The sequence below is a fragment of the Phyllopteryx taeniolatus genome, chromosome 16, assembly GCF_024500385.1.
Source record: "Phyllopteryx taeniolatus isolate TA_2022b chromosome 16, UOR_Ptae_1.2, whole genome shotgun sequence".
In the NCBI taxonomy this organism is placed as follows: domain Eukaryota; kingdom Metazoa; phylum Chordata; class Actinopteri; order Syngnathiformes; family Syngnathidae; genus Phyllopteryx; species Phyllopteryx taeniolatus.
The window spans coordinates 13,136,165-13,157,098 of NC_084517.1; the positions used below are offsets into that span (position 1 = coordinate 13,136,165).

The following is a 20,934-nucleotide window of genomic DNA, read 5'->3' on the forward strand; positions in this document are numbered from 1 at the left end:
ATGCATCTTTACTGATGCAGGTTCAGAGAGCATGTGATATAAACTGGCAGTCAGGTTGTAAATACTCTCTTATGATACGTGAGAAGGGTCCACTCAGGACACTATGCCCAACACTTGAAGAGGTGTTGACAGCACACCACTTAACTGGACTGAACAGCTAGCCACATATCTAAATAGCATGCATATCCATAAGCCTTCTTGCTTACACCCACTGGGAGGTCATTTAACGCAATGATTAAGTCACATCATAAAAGTAAAATCTTGTCACATGGTGGCGAGTATCTTGGTTGTCACCATTGTCAAAGTGGGCTCCACAGGAACCACGAGTCACTCACTCACATCCGTGGAAACCTCAGGGCACTCCTCTTGGCTGGTTAAACATTTCCCAGCCAATCCTTTTTATTCTTTACTGGCACCAACTTGGTGGAGGAATCCTCTCCCCAGCTTTTGACATTGAGATTTATCACAGGTCAAATTAATAGCGTCCTTGTAAAATTCAAGTTAGGATGATGAGAGTGGAGGGTAAACTTTTGAGTTTAAGGCCTGTAAATCAATATGTGATCCCGGTGGATGCTTGGACACCCCAAACATGCTTCTTTCTATCCATAAAGTTGACACTTTTCAGTATGAGTCAGCACTCTAGATTAATGTAACTGATTTGCCTTACATTTCATATATTATACTGAATAACTAAGAACGTGGAACCTTTGAGAAAATGGCTTATTTGGAGTATGAGTTGCTTCGCTCATCACATTTGGTCATTATTGTGCTTAAGATTGTGTGTGGTATTGGCGAATGTCTCACGGCTTGTACTGTTGCTGATTTAAGGGAATCTTTGTGGTCATAATGACAGCAGCTACGATATGCATTTAAAGCGAGATGAGGGTTAGTGGACAAGGTCCATAGAAAAAGACATGGGAGTTGTTGCAATACTATAAGAGGAAGTTTTAAGAGGAGGAAGAGGTATGGTTTAAACCTTAAATGCCTGTATTCTACACATTTAAATGCTGGTGTGTGTGACAGATGTTAAGTGGAGGCCTGGGGGTTTCAGTTGGGGTACCATATGGGGAGGCGAGGGCCTCTCTGACTGCACATGTGATCACAGAATACTATTTTTTTTTTTTTATTAGTGAGAACTATCCCCATGCAAGCAAGCAGGCCTTGGCAAAGAGGGGAGAAAGGGGGTGGCCCACATAAGTGGTCTTTCCCAGTCTCCCTCTTATGTGTGTCATGCTAGTGCTGGTGATGCTGTGTCTCACACTAACCTAATAGCTGCTTTGCAAAAAAAAAAGTGCACCGCAACATCAGCATCACCTCATGTAAATCTGATGTATCAGGGCAGCATTTAGATAATTGCTTTCACTGAGAGCGGTGTCCAGTCTTATACATCTAAATATGACAAAGACCTAGTTCTTGTGACAGTTTATGCACGACTTAATTTAATGTATACAATGCTCTTATTGAGGGATTAAGCTGGCTATGTTCTCCACATCAATCCATTGCCACTTTATTTTCGTCAATTCTTGAGCTATGATCGCCTCCCTCTCTCGTCGCCCTCAAATCGCGAGCCGCTCAGTGCAGCGCGGCGTGCACGCGACGTACCCGGCGCATGACGCTGGACCAATCAGAAGGCGCGATTCCCAAAGTTTACCTTATATGGCATGAGCCGGGCCACGGAGGTCGTATAAAAACGGAGCGCCTCGCAAGAGCTGATTCACTCTGAGCACCGTCACACACAGCTTGTGCGGGATATCATTTGCCTGAAACCACTTCCCTTAAAGCGAAAAGCCCCCCCCGCCCAAAGGTAAGGAGACTCACTTTATGGTTAATGTAAACATTTACGCTGCTTTTATTGTGTGTCAAAAATTAGTAACTGAAGTGATGTAACGCGGTTGACAATTGGTTGCGACCACGAGGCTCTATTGTCTGCGCCACGAGACCCCATTTTGCGATTAAAGCTAAATTTATTCAAGTCCTAAGTGCGGGTTCATGTTATTGTGTTGGTGTTCCCAGCCTACTGCTGGCTGTAGCCGTCCTTGGCATCGCTGCACTTCAGTCCGCTTTGTAACCGGCTTAATGATGAATGCCAGCCTTGTGAGTTGCGCTTAGCGGTGGCTTAACGTGTATTTGACGACGTACACTTGCAAGCACCCAGTCTGGGCGTTACTACGGCTTAACTGCTCACGTCGAGCAAGGTGGTTCTTAATTGGCGTTGAGGGTGTCTGGACCCCGGCCGGCTGCTCCCTTTGTGTGAGCTGCGGCGGGGTGTGACCTACTTTAGCATGTTAGCTTTGTTAGCTCCGCCATTGTGCCGCCTGCCACCGCCCTTCATTATGCAACTTGCTTCGGTTCAGGCATTTCCGCTTCCTGTTGGCGCATTTAAATGTTAAATTATTCCACGTTCTTCAGCAAGGGATAGTAATGTTAAGTTAAATAAAATAATTATAATTAAGGCGTGGCTTTCCGGAAACTGCATGGTTTGGACTTCACTAACGAGCATGACTCAAGTCAGCCGGTGCCGTAGGGGTCCATAAGATGGCGTAAACTTTAAAAAAAAAAAAAAAAGCAAAAAAAAAAGCAATGACTACAGGTTATTTCATTTACCAGCGAGTCACTCCCCCTCAAAAAAAAAATAAAAAAAAATGGGGCAACGAGAAGGGAGGCTGTAACAATGGACTGGAGGGAGTGGTCGCTGCAGTACTAGTTGACTGCTCTCTACTCTGCCGGTAGCTGCAAAGCTGCTCAAAACGCGAACCATGCCCTTATATGGTAACAAGAGCACACAGCGCCACTTTCTTTTGTCTGGCCACAAGGAATTTGGCTCGCGCACTCCCCCTAGTGGTCGCTCGCGTCACTAACTTGCGCAAGCAGGAAGTTGGAGCTATGACAAATCAGTGAGCTCAATACGGATGTGATACTTAAGTGTTAATGACTTTCTTTTTCTCTCCCCCCCCTTTCAGTTCAGCCATGGATGATGAAATCGCCGCACTGGTTGTTGACAACGGATCCGGAATGTGCAAAGCCGGTTTCGCTGGAGATGACGCTCCTCGTGCTGTCTTCCCATCCATTGTCGGCCGCCCCAGGCATCAGGTGATTTTGCGTTTGGGTACACAGGAAAATGGTTTTTGTAAGGCTTATGACATTGGTGTTAATTCTTTTGTCTTTTTAGGGTGTGATGGTCGGCATGGGACAGAAGGACAGCTACGTTGGTGACGAGGCTCAGAGCAAGAGGGGTATTCTCACTCTGAAGTACCCCATTGAGCACGGTATTGTGACCAACTGGGATGACATGGAGAAGATCTGGCATCACACCTTCTACAACGAGCTGAGAGTTGCCCCTGAGGAGCACCCTGTCCTGCTCACAGAGGCCCCCCTGAACCCCAAAGCCAACAGGGAGAAGATGACCCAGGTATGCATTAAACTCATTGCAGGAGTTTACCACATTTCTCTTCCTCCATTCGGTTCTCAGTCACCTTCCTCCCTCTCTCCATCCAGGATCTCTCTATGAGATGATCTGTCATCAACAGGTCCCTTGCCTGTGCCTTTTTCTTTCTTTAGCTGATCAGTAGCTTGACATGCACAAGTGTGAAGGAATGTTGAATTTCTGCACCTTTTCTACTAATGTCAATCTGATCTTCACAATTAATGCATGTAGAAAATGTAAAGGTGTTGCTATGGCAGTCATTCTCAAGTGTCCCCTTTTTTCCCCCCACAGATCATGTTCGAGACCTTCAACACACCTGCCATGTACGTTGCTATCCAGGCTGTGCTGTCCCTGTACGCCTCTGGTCGTACCACCGGTATCGTCATGGACTCCGGTGATGGTGTGACCCACACTGTGCCCATCTATGAGGGTTACGCCCTGCCCCACGCCATCCTGCGTCTGGACTTGGCCGGCCGCGACCTCACAGACTACCTCATGAAGATCCTGACAGAGCGTGGCTACTCCTTCACCACCACTGCTGAGAGGGAAATCGTGCGTGACATCAAGGAGAAGCTGTGCTACGTCGCCCTGGACTTCGAGCAGGAGATGAGCACCGCTGCGTCTTCCTCCTCCCTGGAGAAGAGCTACGAGCTGCCCGACGGACAGGTCATCACCATCGGCAATGAGAGGTTCCGTTGCCCCGAGGCTCTCTTCCAGCCTTCCTTCCTTGGTATGTTCAGTGGCAAAGCCTAAAATGCATCCAGAGTGTCTTGTCTGTGCACCTGCTAACAAGTGCTTTGTACTCTTAGGTATGGAGTCGTGCGGCATCCATGAGACCACCTACAATAGCATCATGAAGTGCGACGTTGACATCCGTAAGGACCTGTATGCCAACACTGTGCTGTCCGGTGGTACCACCATGTACCCCGGCATTGCTGACAGGATGCAGAAGGAGATCACAGCCTTGGCCCCATCTACCATGAAGATCAAGGTGAGAAACTGGTCCTCTAATGAGCAAAGCAAATAAATTGATGGCATGTGTGCTAATGGGCCTTCACCTCCTGCAGATCATTGCCCCACCTGAGCGTAAATACTCTGTCTGGATCGGAGGCTCCATCCTGGCCTCTCTGTCCACCTTCCAGCAGATGTGGATCAGCAAGCAGGAGTATGATGAGTCCGGCCCCTCCATTGTCCACCGCAAATGCTTCTAAACAGACTGTTCCTGTTCCCCTTCCCCAACCAAATGCCCAACATTTTCAGCTCTGTGCAAAACGACCACAACATTCTCATACATATTCAAGCGCAGAGCCTGTTGACCAATCATTGGCATGGCTTCTGTTAGTTTTCGGCGCTTGACTCAGGATAAAAAAGAAACTGGAACGATGGTGACAGTAATGTTTGGCAAGGTTTAATAAAGCACCCCAGGGTTTCTGCAGTTACATCTGGGGACTTAAATGTACATGTATTTCTTTGAGTCATTCCAAATGTCTGTTTAACTGCATAAGACGACATGATTCCAAATGGTAACTGCATTGTTCAGACACGTATTTGCCTCTGTGAAGGCTGCCCAGTGGTTGGTGCATACTTAAACATGGTGGTAGTATCGCTTGTATGTAAATTATGTCTGGGTTTTTTGTACTTTCAGCCTTAAAAATATCTTGGTCCTGTTTTTTTTGTTTATGCAAAACCCAGTTGTGACCTGTTCTTCCCCCTGTTGGCAGTTTCATCCCCAGGGTGGTGGGGCAAGGGGTCTAGAGGTAGTGGGGTGCCAGACAAGTACACCGACTATCCCAATAAAGTGCACATGTGTTCAGACCAGAAATTTCTTGTTTTGATTTATTTTAATGTACCATATTCAAAATTTGATTTGTCATTTGCTATGCGCGCCTCTGCCTTGTAGCAGGTACTTGACTTTCCAAAGTGCTCTGCTTACTAGTGCTTATTGACAGCAGTTCAGTTCTCACTTGTTTCCCAATATGCATTGATGATGTGACCAAAGAATGTGCTTAAATAGCTGAATACAACAGCTGTGCAAGCTTTGGTAGCTGTTTCAACCAGGAAATTGCAAAGCTTAAGTAGTTAAAGTAGGGGGAGGTATTGCCACTTATCACAGGCTAACTTTGGTACATAGTTTGCTGTCAATGATGTTACTCCCGAGAAAGTAAATTTCTTCAACTTCCAAGTTAATGCATTGCTGTGATAAGGGAAAATGGTCCCTTAACCAGCATTATTGCAACAGCACTTTTGGCTTTTATTTTTTTTGTAAATTTTAAACTAGTAGTTTGGGATTTCCTGTCAAAAGAAAATTTGAAAAGGCAATGGTTATGTTCAAGACTAAACCCCTCAAAGCTTTCCATTTGGCAGAGTTTATTATTGTACTGGTTAACGTAATATGCTGCTGAAATGAGTGCTCTAGCCTAATTTCCTTCCAATTACGTAAGGACTGTATATTTGCTCATATGGGTGGGTCTCACTAAATGTGTGCAGTTGCATATTTTAGCCGCCAGATAGAGCGCGAGTCATTAAATGCGACAACATGGATTACTAACAGTACAGAAACGATAATGCATTGAAGCCAAGTGTTTGTGTACTGTGTATAGTTAGGCCTTAAGAGCAAGATGAAATTTACATAAGACGAATAATGGCAAGGAATAAAAAATTTTAAATGCTAAAAAGGATTGCATGAGATAAAAGAACAAGATGGTTGATGCTACCCACACCTCTTCGTCTATGTATAACAGGCAATGACAGCATATATGCATCAGTCGCTCAAGTCTCACGCAAGCCCATTAATCAGGCCGTTCCGCTATTACGAAGTACGGTACTGCTGCATAGCGCGACGCGATGGTGAATGATCATCCCAGATGGCTGGCTGAGGATACATAAATGTTTGTGAACGTGCATTTTTAGAGCAGATGTATATACAAAAGCAAATATTTGTGTGCTGTGCTTTTATGAGTGCATGCGTGCAACTCTTATAGCATGCAAACAAGCCAGCTGCATTTTCCGTGTGTGTGGTTTCAGTATTGGAAATGTTTTTCTTATTCCACTGCAGCCCCCACCGCCCTATGATTCTGCTGAGACTGCTTCCCCTCTTAGATCATTTTACTGCCCTGCCAGCAAAACACTCACGGGCAAGAGGAATAGTGCTTGCTGGGCGTGTAGTGTACTCAATTGTTTCTGATCTGATGTGTACACACGTATATAACTACACTTATTTGATTTTTTTTTAAAGAGGTAATACAATGAAGATTTTACGTGGTCATTCATTTACTTCTGCCGAAAGGTCTACATGTCGCCATTGAACCTCTACACATGTAGTACTATTTTTTTCCCAGCAGATGAAGCCAATGCACCGCAAAAATCGTGTTTGGCATGTTAAAAAAGGGGATTGGCAGATAGATGACAGAGGGCCTTCTGAAAATAAAACATCATCATGCTGCTGCTGCTCTTCCTATTATCCTCAAGTGTTCAGAAGCTTCGTGAATGTGAAAATACTAACCCACCGCTCAGTTTTTCCTGAAAATATCATTCGTCCGATTGACTGATGCCAGCAGATGTGGAGTTTTTTCTTTCAGCGAGGTTAAAACTGAGAAAACCCTCTGAATAATGAACAGGAGACTCAAGCTATGCACCTATTTTTGCTCTCTTTTCCATAGCCATATCTAATAATATGCTTTGCACACATGGGGGCAAAATTCATACATGAACATAAATTAATGCTGACCTACAAATTGCATTGGGGTAAAATGATCCCATCAAATATACTGTAGCTAGTGAACATATTTGTCCTGCGGATCCCAATAGAATAGAGGTTTAACAAATTGGAATGATAAGGTTTCCTAAATTTGTACATGGTCAGAATATTGACGTGGACTGTAGGCTTAACCATGAAGGAAAACTTTTTGTTCCGTGTTGACCTTTTAGTGGTATTTGTAACATCTGGCATTAACCACCCCAATCAGTTTGCAAACACATTGCAGATTCATCTAAACATCAAGTATCCTATTTCAGTTATGGTTAAAAGGTAGTAGTAGAGCAGCAAGGTGACCTAATAGTTAGCACGTCGGCCTCCCAGTCCTGAGGTTCAAGGTTCGAATTTCGTGTGTGGAGTTTGCAAGGTCTCCCCGTGCTTGCGTGGGTTTGTTCGGGGGTTCTCCAGCTCCCTCCCACACTCCAAAAACATGGATGTTAGGTTCATTGAAGACTTCAGATTGGCAATTAATGGTTGTTTGTCCGTATGCCCCTTGCAATTGGGCGGCAAACAGTATAGGGTGTACCTCGCCTCTTGCCCCAGAGTCATCTGGGATCGGCTCCAGTTAACCCCAGTCCCCTAATGAGGACAAGCACTGTAGAAAATGAATGATTGAATAGTACAAATACACAAGATGGCTGAAAGGTTTGCAGCTTGGGCATAAAAACAACGTTGTTGCTCAGCAGGAAAAAATATATATATTTGATGTACAATGGAAAGTAGGAGCAGTAGTTTTGTTTGATGGAATGACCTACCGGGCAATGTTTGAGGGACCGAAGCAGTCTATTAATTCTGCAAGAGTCTCGCTACTGCATGGGAGCCAACCGCACTAGAGAATGTTAAATTCGAATAAATGGATTGCTTTTGGGCCTTAGTTATTTAGTACTGATGATTCCCGATTGAGTGTCTTGATTATTGCAGCTTTCAAGGCTAAAAGCAGTGAGCTGGAAACTGTAATATCTATCTGTTGCCTGGCAACAGCAATAAGACAGTAATTGAGGCAGCTTGTTGAAGATAATTAGAGAAGGAATGAGGATTGTGCAAATAAAAGAAACACAAATACAACAGCAAACCTAATGGGAAATTTCGGACAACTGAGAGAAAAGAAAAATGGAAATAGTATCAGGTCGGAAACGTTGCAGGTACTTTTTAATGCAACCCTCCTTTACAACAGCATGACACATGTGTTGCATTTGTGGGTCCTTGTGGTTTGCCGATTGTCGGTTCTTGAGGAAACCCCTGTGTTTTCTCAGAGCTCTGACCGCACGCCTCCTGCACAGGAACATGCACGACTCAAAATATTTGCTGTGCGTACTGCAAGCTTGCCATTGCCCATTGCATGTGACTGTAAATATTATACCATCGATGCTGAGTATCTTTATGCATTTTTGTAACATGACTAAGTGAGTGTGACATGTGACTGTATGTGTAAGTTCTCCAGCACCGAACCCCCCTAAACCACACACACACACACACACACACACACACACCATTAACACCACACCCACTTCCAGTAAAACGCTGCAAGGCACCATCTGGTGATTGACAGGTACCCCATGAGACCAGTATATGTACGTTGAAGTGCTTCATATGGGGGTTGGTGTCACTCATGGCAGAGGGTCATGTTTATTGCATCCGTATGTTTCTTTCTATATCTTTCAGGCCATCAGAAACCACAATGCTACAATTAAGCCTTGCTCAGATTAGCCGTGCTGCAATGCAGTGGTACTTGCCTCAATTCCAATAACAGTAAGGGCTGAGAGCATGAGATGGTGAAGGATTTAGCTTCGTGGGCATGCAAGCCCCCTCAGCGTAAGTGTGTAAGGGAGCGGAATGGGTGAGGTCATCTAAAAGATCTGTTATTTATTATTGCTGCTCCCATGGTTGTGGAAAATAAGTGTGAATGTGTCTCTTCAGACTTTATAACGAACTCAGGGGTGAGTGCTTATGCAGGGGACACATCTTCCTGCATTTATTTATTTATACATCCTTTCCAGAGAGCAGCGAACCTCCAACTGAATTAATCAATGCTGTCTCTGTGCTCAGTCCCCTGTGGGTTTATGCAGTCACATGCTCAATCAGATATTCTTGTCACCAACTCTAATCATTTACCATGTATTGACCAAAACCCCCAACAATATTATTTTGAGATCTGCTTTCATGAGGGTGAAATTGGTAATAAATGTAGATTTGGTGTTACAATTGTGCGTCGTATGCTGTGATTTTTGTAGTTACTGACATTACTGCTTCTGCAGGATGGCTGTCAATCATGATTAATATGTGCTTTTCATCTGCAGCTCAACAAGGATTTGTGTAACGGTGTGAAAGCAGTAAGTATTAAAAAACAGAAGAATTCATTCATATGTTCCACTGTATCAACTTTGGCTGTCTTAAAATGGTTGTGGCATTACATCAAATCACAATAGTGACGTTTTGGATTGTATATTGCATGAGCTCAACTTGCTGAAAGAAGGTTTCATGTTGTTTAACAGTTGTGATTCTTCATTGCAGAGTCTGCAATAACATAAATTGGTTCTCAGTAGTCCATTTCTGACACAATAAAAAAATGGGCCAATAGACGTGCTGTAAATAATATGCATCGTGTAAAACGTCCTAACTGTTCTGCATGATTGAAACCACCCACCTCCAAAGTGGAGATAAGACCCCCACCGTCGCCGCAATATTTGACAAGAAAAACAAGGAGAAGATGAAACCTGCCGAATACTTGTTGGGTGAAGAGAGCAACAATAGGACCCTAATCTGCACCCATTGTCTGGATTCTCAGTCGAAAGGAGGAGAACAATGGGAGCCTCGGTCTCCTTGGAGGGCTCAGCGCACACATCTGATCCCAGCCTGGACACTCCCTCCCCGGGTCCTTTCGAGGGTGAGAGTCGCCGCGAGGTTCTCCGGATGATCGGCCTCTAGTTCTACCTCATCCGGGATATAGTGTCCTTTTTGTGACTAATGGTGATCACGTCGAAACGCGTGTATGTAATTTGGGTTATCCCTCCGTTTATTGACGAAGCAGGACGCGATTCTCTCTTCAAGGACTTGCAGCCTCCTGGTTTACGTTACCGGAGGATCGCCTTGAAACCGACACTACTGAGAGAGGAGGGGCTGGAGGAGTCGGGTCGGGGGGTTGGGGGGCATGGGCAGCTTGAAACCGCGTCAGATTTTTTAATCAACATTTGTTGGAACTGCGTAACGCGCACTCGCGCAGCTTCAGAGGCACTGGAAAGGAGGAGAGCATAGGGAGCGCAGTATGAAGTTTCGGGTTCCCCTTGCAGCAGTTTTTTTTGTTTGCATAAGCAAACTAAAACAACGGCATTTTCCTCCTCTTCTGATGCAAATTTGAATACCCACTGAATGCCCAAAGAAGGCATCCAGCGCTGCACCACCTTCCTTTGGCTTGATATGGGACATTTGCATCTGGAAGGCTCCGTTAGATAAAAACCTGAAAAGCAGTCACGGTGGTTTAGCATATTCCTCCGACTATACGATAAAAACCCAGCATGGTCTTGGCCGAATTTAGATGAATCTATATATATATATATATATATATATATATATATATATATATATATATATATATATATATATGGGTATATGTGTGTGTGTGTGTGTGTGTGTGTGTAATCACACAGTGGGGAAAAAAACAGTTTTTAGCGCTTCCCCCGTGCTTTGCGCGTCCACTCTAATCAGCGTGGAGATGGCGAGCGTGGGGGTCGTCGTCTTCCAACCAACCATCCCAGCACCCCTCGCTTTTGACCGCGCAGTCCAAAAGAGAGAGGGGACCTTGAAACGGCCCTGCCTTTACTCGCTCCATAATTTGTTTTATAGTGCTGGGAAGGGGCCAATGTTTGGAATATGATCGACGTGCGACTTAGCCAATCAGCCAGGAGATTTTGTCAGCCAATGGGCGTGGATTTGTTGAGTGGGCGGTGTCAGCAATGAGGGCGGGGCTTGTAAAACAATGCTATGTTTCATTGCTGAGGAGTAAACGGACGAGACGGGGTCTCTCTCTCGCTCTCTCTTTTCCCTCTTCCCCCCCAGTTCACCTTCGAGTGAGCCTGGAATGGACTACAGCAGTTCTCCAAGCAACTTGGACGCACTTTGCGGGACTCACTGGCAATTAAAAGTCGTCTCCTCGCTTCCTTAGCACCCCTCCCTTTCCAAGTAAGCGCCTTGACTTTGTTTTCGTACTTTTCTTCGGTGGCCTTCCAGAAGAACTGTTGCGATTTCCTCGCCATTTCTTCCAAGATAGGTTGTTTTTGGTCGGGCGCGTAGGTTGTTGGCGGTTGTGAAAACACGACTTTTAAAAAAAAAAAAAAAAAAAAATTTTTTTTTAAACATCACCCACCTCTCCTCTGCCCGAGAAAGTTGAGCCGTTCACGGAATGGTTGCAAACTTTTGAAACGTGGCTCCTATGTCGTGTTTCTCCGCCACATAAACACGAAGATCACAGCCCCAAAATGCTGCCTTTACTCCGCACAGGAGTTAATTAATATCGATGGGGTTAGGAAAACGTGTGTTTTCGGTGCTGCGTTCAAGAAAACAAAACTGTGTTGTCGAGTGAGATCCTGCCCGTCTGGATATCACGAGTCCGTGCTGTAATGTTTGCTTGCAGCATTTGAAGGTTACGTCCACTTTCGCTCCGTTTTCTCCTTCTAAACAAACCGTGTTGAATCACATTATGCTTAGCGGTGACTTTGCGTTATTTTGGTCTTGTTTCGAGGATCCGATTTGCATATTTTAAAATAACTCGTAAAAAAAAAAATCGCAGTTACTTGCCCCGACACCTTTTAAAGTTTACTCGAGTGTTTTGAATAGTAACATAAAAGGCAGCAAATCATTTATTTTACACTTGATTTGAGACGTCGTGGTCGCTCGCAGAAAGTACATTTACAATGTCGGTCGAACTCTTTTAAAAATATCGACTCAAACAATGTACATCGGCGACGTCGTTTTATGTTAAATGAAATTTTTTTTGTGTGTGTGTCCTAATCGTTAAGTTGCAGAAATGCCCCTAAACACAACAAATTGTGTGCAACAAGCACATACCGACTCTGATTAACGACGACAGCCTATTTCCACCTTTTATTTTTAACACGTCCGGAATGTGCATTTGCTTTATATTGACGCTGCATTTGCTGGCTTGCGCAGTGACTACAACATAAAGTGTTAAAATTGAGGTTAAATGGTGAAGCTGCCCGATGTGAAAATGCAAAAAAAAAAAATAATAATAATTAGAAATAAATAAAAAGAACGTATGAGTTACGGTGCAATAATCGGCGAGTATGTTGACGGCGGTGCGGAGCAAATGACCCCCGGTACGTCCTGGTCGTGTTTCCCCGGGAAGCGAAGCTCGGAAGCGGCTGGCTGCTCGCTGCACATCGGAGGGGCGCAGCGCCTCTTTTACGTTTAACCATAAGATTGTGGATTTAAGCACAATTGCGATTAAATGATTTACTTTGGGTTCAACTCGTATAATCCTAATAGCGAACCAACAGTCGCTTGAAGTGTTTTTTTTTCTTTCTCTCTCTCCCCTCTCGAACTGCGTCATTGCACATATGCGCCTCTTAGTCGCCGAGATTATGAAAAATATATAAACATATCCGTCCCTTATATAAATGTTGATTTTTCCGCTGTTCTAAATCAAGTGATTGGTTGTTGTTGTTGTTGTTGTTGTTTTTTGTTTCGCAGGTCAGCAGAATGGCTGAAAATGAGTCCGAATCTCCCGGACAATTTAAGACATTATTATTATTGTTATAGCCAAAACTGGCTTTTTTTTCGGAGTAGTTGACCTATCCGAAAGGACAATTTCTTATCCTAACTTTCCCTGTTGTGGATAATGGATGGCAGAGATTTTGGAGCTCCACGTTCCGTCCACGTCCCTCCCCCGTTGTTGGCGGGGCTCGCCGTGGAGCCTCACCGACTCGGGGCTGCAGGAGCAGCCGGGAGGATCCCTCCTTCCCCCGGCCACTTGGCCGCCACTCACCCGCCACCTCTCCATTCCCGAAAATTCTTACCATCGGCCATTAACCTGCACACGCACCACAGTGAGTACATAATCTTGCACTGTTTGAATACCACCACGTATGCCATAAAATATACTCCAAAGGATAAACTATTAACTTTAAAGGCGGACTGTTTTGCGTCGCTTGGCATGCGTGTTCAGTTCTGGATGATGTTATAATGTGGCAAACTAGACCAGATGTCGACTTGTTTTATGACGAGCAGTGGCTGTAAAATGATAATAACAATAAAAAGACGCTGGGGCATGTTTGCGATATGAAAGTAAGGCATCGTGGGAAGATTCCCACGGTTTCGATGGACAGCACATGAGTGGAAAAGTACTTGGTCCAAACAGGAGCACGGTAGTGGGCTGGCGAGAGTGCAGTGCTCTTGGATTGCATGTGCACCGTTAAACCGCCATTCATGTTTCAAATGTTGCTTGTGCGTGTTTGTCAGAAGTGGTCTGCTCGACGTGTGATGTTGCAGCAATGTGATATTTATACCGCTGGCTGGGCAGGACTGCAGTGTTTATTATAGTGGCAAATGCATCCGTACGAGTCGGGTGCACAATAATCTTGGAACATTCTGCCAGTGGCTGCTGCGCCTCTTTTCATTACTCCTGTTCTGTGTGTTGAGAAATCTATATTGAGAAGGGCCAGCCGAATGCTTTTATGCGTTTGCTGGATAAAGGGACTTTGCTGTAAACCATTAAACCAACCTCCTTGTGTTATTTGTAGCTGATTAGTGAGTGTTTTTGCAATACCTGACCAGTCAGTAGATCAAATGAAGTGTTTTTTACTCCCTTCTGAGCTAGTGATTTATCTTCAGGTTGCACTGCCGTGTCACGTCTGCTCCTGCTATTAGTAATGGAAGTTTTGTGTGTGTGTGTGCATAGTCTTGTGGTCAACAAGGGGAACGTCAGAAGCCTCTAGTTTCTAAACACAAGTTGTATGGAGGAAAGGTTACATCTTTGGGTGTCTTTTTTTGAAAATGGAAAGTCTGACAAATACTGTCATCATGTTACATCCCCCCTGAAGTCATGTCGCTGCAGACAGATATACAATTACAGTTTCTCTGGTTTATGTTCAAGGGTAAACCCCTTGAGATTCTAATGTTTCAGATGAGCGCCATTCTTCGATCTTATTGTCGAATGTGGTTTGTGTCACGTGGGGTGGCAATGTATGATTAAACCTCTGAGGTGAACACGATCCATTTTTTTTTTTGTTACACAATTTTACTTCTGATTTGTTTGAATTAAAAAAATAATAGTGGAAATGGAAAAAAAAATCTGTTCTAGAGACAAATTGTTGCCACTATAGTCTTTATTAAGTATACAGGCAATGTTTTATGTCACAGGTTAAGTGCCTCAAGTTGAAAAATAAACCATACACTGTTAATATTTAGACGTAAAAACAAAACACTCATCCATAGTGCTGAAGGCGTAATGGCAAGGTGACAGACGTCGCAGATGTCATGAATTGTCTCCAAAGTGTGAAACTAAGTTAACTGCTCTTAAAGTAAAAACAGCAAAATGTCTGTCTTAACTGTGACAGCAACTCACTGTAACGAGGTGCGTCAACATGCATGACGGCCAGATGTCATTGGCTTTGTGCGGCTTTAGAGGCATATTTTTCCCAGAATTGTACAGCGTAAGGGGCATACAGCTTTAGAGGTTACACTCTACTCCATGTAAAACGAAACGCGACCCTCTAAAGTGTTCATTTGTGTGTGTGTGTGTGTGTGTGTGTGTGTCCATTCACCCCCCCCCCCCCCCCCCCCCCCCCTCCTCCCCACACACACACATACAATATGATGCCGGCTGTGGAATCAGCATTAGGAGTTAAGAGCATATTGACTGTGTGTGTTGCAGGATGACAATTTTTGCTGATGATCTCGACAGTTTCTCAAGTGTCATGGGGAAACATTTATAGGGCAACTGATCAAAGCAGTGGACATTTTTTAAATATTTGATTTCGATATATACTACTGCGATACTGCGCTGTTAAAAATGACAAGAGTCCAGTTTTTTTTCGTACTGGTATTTAAAGAGTGACAGTTACACAGCAGACGTAAAGCAGCAGTTTGTGTGTGTACAGCCCTCTGTAATGGGCAGCGCCCCACAAAAAACGTCACCCCCCCATAATGTGTGTTCGCAGTGAGAAAGAAATGGCCAAAAGCCTTTGCGGTCATCCGCAACTCATTAAGAAAAAAGAAGCACGGAGAGAGATGTGGAAATGTTTTGCTTACACGGCCAACAGTCAGGGCAAGTAAGTCTGCAGAACCTGATATGAAGCTACACTGACGAGATGCGGGAACAACTACAATACAGTGTGGCCAGATACCCCGCAGAACGGCATCGTCAAAGAGTTCCAAGAGCGACAGATGAGACAATGTGACACAATTTTCAACAAGTTACCTTAAAATGGAAGTTTTATTTTGTGACAAGCAAACCTGTGCCGCACTAGTTGCATTCGAAAAGGAAATTAATCAATAGCATGTTTGTAGATGAGCCACCAACTACGCAGTTGCATTGAGTAATTATACATTTCATTAAGACCTACGCTTGTAAGTAACGATGTAATGTATTTAATATGAAAGAAATAAAATGCTCTAAAATATTGGAATACTGCGTCATGTGTTAAAGCTTATATATGAAATTGAGATTTATGTAATGATTTAAACTCATGATTCTGATTCTGATTCTGAAAAACATCACTGTTAAGAATTTTTTTGGATTTAAAATTCAAAAGAGATTGTAAAATGAATTCAGAGATTTGTTTCTAAATGCATTACAAATGTTTGAAGTTAATTGCTGAATACGTGTGCAAAGACTGAAAACTATGTAGTACTCAATTGTGTAGAGTTAAACTGTTTTTCCTCATTTCCTTTTGCTGCGTGACACACTTTGGAGTGTTTGGTGCCCCACCCCCACTGTATAAGAACTTGAGCACCTTCGTTTGCATCAGCGGTTATCCAGCGCAATTGCAGTGTGCAGTTTACTTGCTAGCTATGGCTACATCCTGAGGATTACGGTAATACTGCCCATATCAAAACCCCCCCTGGCCCTGCAAGTTGCACCCCCCACCCAAGACATGCAGCCCTGTGTGATCGCACACATCCCACATTCCAATTACTGGCAATGGGCATGAGAAAGATGCTAGAAGAAGTAGCATCAATTTTCCCAGGTTGTAGCAGTGGTATTTGATTGACAGTACATAGGACATGGTTTCAGCGTGTTCCCTCAGTGTTTGAGAATGGAAAGAAGAGCTTGATTATTATTTTTTTTTTTTACATTTTGAGGCCTCATTTTATACCCTACTTATTTCAAAATTAATAGGGTTGTTAACAACACTATTTGGCCTGTCAAATTTAGAAGACATTTTTACTTTGGGGACTTTAGTAGTTGAGCTGCTGAGTCAGATTTTTTTCTCAAGAGGGAATGTTTGATAATTGTATTTGAGATCTGTCATTGTCTAATATTATTTTGAATTGCTTTTACCAATGTTTTAGGTTTTTGCCATGATATTGCTTCAGTATCAGTATCGAGGTACTTTATTCTAGGATTGTATAGTGTCGAATTCCTAATTATGGTATTGTGACAACACTTCTTTAATCACCCCCCCCCCACCTTTTTTTTTTTTTTTTTTTTGAACTTATTTTTCTCTGAAAAATCTTAAAAGCATCTTGCATTGTGTGGACTATTCACTGGGAGGGGTGTGAAGTGAAATTGACCCAATCACTGTTACAGTCTAGGCTGGCAGTTTAAACTCTCCTTATGAAACGGGAATGCGTTTTGTTTCTGCCCACACACTGACCCTCTCCCTCCCTGACTCTCCTCCCCTCCGCGCACTCACCAGCCTACATGCCACTGTATGAAACGGGTCGTTTGGCTTTATGGCTTCTCTTCAATATCGAATCCCCAGAGATTACATCAGCCAAACAGGTCTGAGATACCAGTCCCGTGCTTGCAATGATAAAACCCTGGCTCCGCGATGTGAGAGTTATTTGGTAATTGCAAATGGTCGCAATGTTCCACTTTTAATTACCACAAATGGCTTGAATCCAGAATTCAAGCCCCGGTCAGTAATCAAATGAGCCAAGCTTGTGTTTTTGTTGTAGCGAATGTTTATTTTATTCATTGTTATTTTTGGCTGCACTGTTATAGCAGATTGGACTGCTGTCTCACACCCTTATCTCTCAGGTGTCTGCCTTAACATCCTTTTACACAACCTGTAAAAGCTGGTATTTTTCCATTTTTTGCCCTTGCCGCTGTTTGGAATCAGGGACCAAGTCGTTCCGAGCTAGACTACTACCAGAACCGAAACAGAGCTGGGATGCAGTCTCTGTGTAATGGTTTTCTGCAGTGCAAAGAGCGATGTGTAAGGTTTTAACACCTGACACTCACTTCTCCTTCCCTGCTATGTTGAAAATAAATTGTTGCTGTACCACAAGTATTTTATACACACCAGATGCTGGCGCTGACGTCGTCTTGCGTCTAATTATCTGATTTGTTGTTTGATATGTGGCTGTGTGAAAGCACAAACAGTTGTGGTATTATCTTGCTTCGCTGGGTTCTGAGTAGAAATCGTCTGTTATGCCTTGTATACATCAATTTTGTCAGATGTCGGTGTAAAAGAGACTTAAAATTTTCACCTTCTCGATTGAGTCTCCCTTGCAACACTGCATACTTGCAGTTAGATGTCAGAGTGAAGCACATTAACAGTTGTGTATACAAAAACACACACACCCCAGTGATTCTAAGCTTTCTGTCTTGCACTACTTTTAAACTGTAAACAATTTGCTATCTCTTCCATTATGTTTACAATGATGTGATCTGAATCACTGTACGTCTACCGGAGATCTGCTGAAGCCTTTCGTCACCAGATTGAGGCCATCTGTCCTGCTACCTCCCTTGTGCATGGAGGGCAGCAGATGTAGTACCTACACAAATGTAACTACACTGATGAATGAGACAAGGCCAGAAATATCTTTCAACATTACTTTTAAAGCTGGAGGCATTTAAAGGCTATTTTCTTGTGTTCTCACAATCAAGACAGTGTTTAGTTGCACAATTCACTAAAAATGCCCCCTTTCCCAGATTTTGCAGTATTTTCAACCCTTTGTGCTAACTTTCACTGCATTTCCCAGAAAGTGTGGTGTGTTTTTCCCTCTAAACAGCTGCTGTCGACTTGGTGCGCAGCATTGCCTGTGAGCAATGTGTATTGTGGATATAAATCCCAGATGCAGATGCGAACTGGGTGTCAGTTGACTTGCTTATGTGTTTAAAAAAAAATTGTCCATTATGGCAGATGATTACTTTTTGCTGAAGCCTACTCCCAATGTTTTGGAGTAGCTTTTGGAACAAAGCCATACTTGACTGGGGCGAGGGGGTGTCCCTCATCTGTGAGGCTATTCTGCGGTGCCACGCATGCTTGCACAAGTGACCAAATGACGATTGGAGAGAGTGAGGGGCCAATGAAGGTGTTGAGGTGAGGGCTTGAGAACAAACTGAATAGGAAGACTCAATTGGCACTGCATCCCTGAGGTGGGAAGCATCTTTTTTTTTTTTTCAGGGGATAAGATCTGGGATTTGTTTGTGGGAGAAGGAATGTCTTGTGTGTGGGAACAGGAGCATGTGATTGTGCTTATTGCTGCTAGGGCCAGGGGTTTCCCCCTGGGACTAGCTGCAAAGAGATTTATCCTGACCACAACGTACTCATATACAGTCAGATGAATGTTGTAGTTCTTCAAATGCGCTCTCTTTTTCTGACTCACACATATGCACACTGAGATACTCGAGTGCAAGAATAATTCATGCAGTTTGTAGGGCAGGAACGTGTTGTTTTAGCCAACACCAATTTGTCTTCCACGGTGCTTGGATAGCGTCTGTTTACGTTAATATTAATGTAGTAACTGTGTGTGTTTATATATGAGAAAAGCACAGTCCTGTGTGTGTGTGTGTGTGTGTGTGTGTGTGTGTGTGTGTGAGAGAGAGAGAGAGAGAGAGAGAGTGTGTGTGTGCGCGCACGTGCGCAAGAAGACGGAGGACACGTCCCCTCTCAGATAAATTGAATCTTTCAGGAAAGAAAACAGGCTCTTTAAGAGAAGCACAAGGCACTGCTGCCCTGCTACAATAAACCTGTCAGAGGTAGACAAACTGCACACAAGCACACCTAGCACACAGCTGTCAAACATGAGACTGATAGACTCGTGTGTGTGCGCGCGCGGGCACATTGGATGATGCACAAATGAGCATGCTGTAGCATGTTGAAATACCCAGTGCATTAGCTAACTTGTCCGCTCTGCCACAACCATCCCTCAAATTCAGACAAAGGTCACATGCAGCGTGATGTCTTGTCTTTTTGCTTGCCTGGTGAGTCTCTGCATGTCCCCTTACAAAAGGTTAGATATTTGTAATAAGACCCTATAATTACTGTCTCAATGTGTAAAAGCGCCAGAGAGAGGGAAAAGTGCTATTCCGACACGCTGATCCTTCCTTTGTTTAATTAACAATTGACTGTCATCTTCGCACTCCACGCTGTTTCTATTGTATGTCAACTGTGCAAGCGAATTCCACACTTGTTCAACACTTCTGTTTGTGTGTCACTCCTGTCACTCCAAAGCATATGCTGTTTGAAGCAAGGAGGTTCATTAGTACCTCTTCCAAGTAAAAATTGTCCAAGGTGAGAGGTATGTGTTGATCATAATTTTTGGTTGATTTACCTAGCAGTTGCTGGGTTTCGGGACTGACTGGTTGGAGACTTGAGAACTGCTCTGGATGCTTGCAAACCATTGTTTACGGCATTTAAAGCTTTTCTTCAGCCAAGACAACATATTTTATAGCAGAAATATCTCACAACACACCACCAAACAAAAATAGCACAAAAAGTATATGCAGCATTCTTAAATACACAGGTTAATTATGTACCTTGTGCAGTCGAGTGGAAGAGCATGTAATTGTTCTGCCTGTCACTATACGTCACTGGCACGGATAGATGAACAAAGTTCAGTTCAATTTACTTTATTCATACCTGTAGGTAGATTTGTTTCGCAGCACAGGTTATACATGTAGACACAACGACCACAACAGTAGACAGAGATAAAACACAAAGATTAAAAGTATTATCCAAACCTCACTTGTACCTTGTGTGCACAATGTTACTTTGTTGGTATGCCTTGTTTATCTCTATAATCACTGCTGGAACAAAGCAATTTCTATACCGCTTTGTTTTGCATTTTGGGACTGTGAACCTTCGCCCTGAGGGAAGGAGGTGAAATTCACTGTGCAACAATGAATTGAACAATTCATCTTCTAAGATTGAGCTAGTTAACCACTGTAACTGTCTGGTGTACAGGGATGCTGGACTAAGCTGTGACTCACCAATCAGCCTACTCGACCAATTAAACATTTGGTTCAAGGCTTTTTTGTTGTTCAAAGATAAAACATGACACGAGAGAAAAAGATAAAATCGATTCAATAAAAGCCAAATAAAATAGGTTTGTGGTTTTGCCAACATTAAAATAAGCCAGTTTCCTCAAACAAAACAAACACTCTTGCCTCTTTTTGCACACAGCTTCACAATTTGCTTCGAACTTCAGTTTTTGAGTCAACAATTGTCCCAAGATATTTGTACGATTGGACATTTTCCACTGTTAGACCCTTAAGAGGTGATGTGTGTGTGTGTGTGTGTGGGCGTTCTTTCTAAAATCGATGATGATGTCTTTTGTCTTCTGTCTTTAT

General features: G+C 43.5%; 2 protein-coding genes across 2 annotated transcripts in view; both read left to right on the forward strand.

Moving 5' to 3' along the window:
• The first annotated feature begins 1,650 nt into the window (after positions 1 to 1,650).
• Positions 1,651 to 5,246, forward strand: actb2 (actin, beta 2). Its single transcript, XM_061748497.1, has 6 exons — positions 1,651 to 1,804; positions 2,961 to 3,090; positions 3,170 to 3,409; positions 3,716 to 4,154; positions 4,234 to 4,415; positions 4,492 to 5,246. The coding sequence occupies exons 2-6, from the start codon at positions 2,968 to 2,970 to the stop codon at positions 4,633 to 4,635; spliced, it is 1,128 nt and encodes a 375-aa protein (XP_061604481.1). The 5' UTR covers positions 1,651 to 1,804; positions 2,961 to 2,967; the 3' UTR covers positions 4,636 to 5,246.
• Positions 5,247 to 11,149: 5,903 nt separating this feature from the next.
• The window catches only part of tnrc18 (trinucleotide repeat containing 18), a 52,678-nt gene continuing 42,893 nt past the window's right edge, over positions 11,150 to 20,934 (forward strand). The window contains 2 exon segments of the mRNA XM_061750330.1: positions 11,150 to 11,354; positions 12,882 to 13,237. Of these exon segments, the coding sequence (XP_061606314.1) occupies positions 13,030 to 13,237 (208 nt within the window). The 5' untranslated portion in view covers positions 11,150 to 11,354; positions 12,882 to 13,029.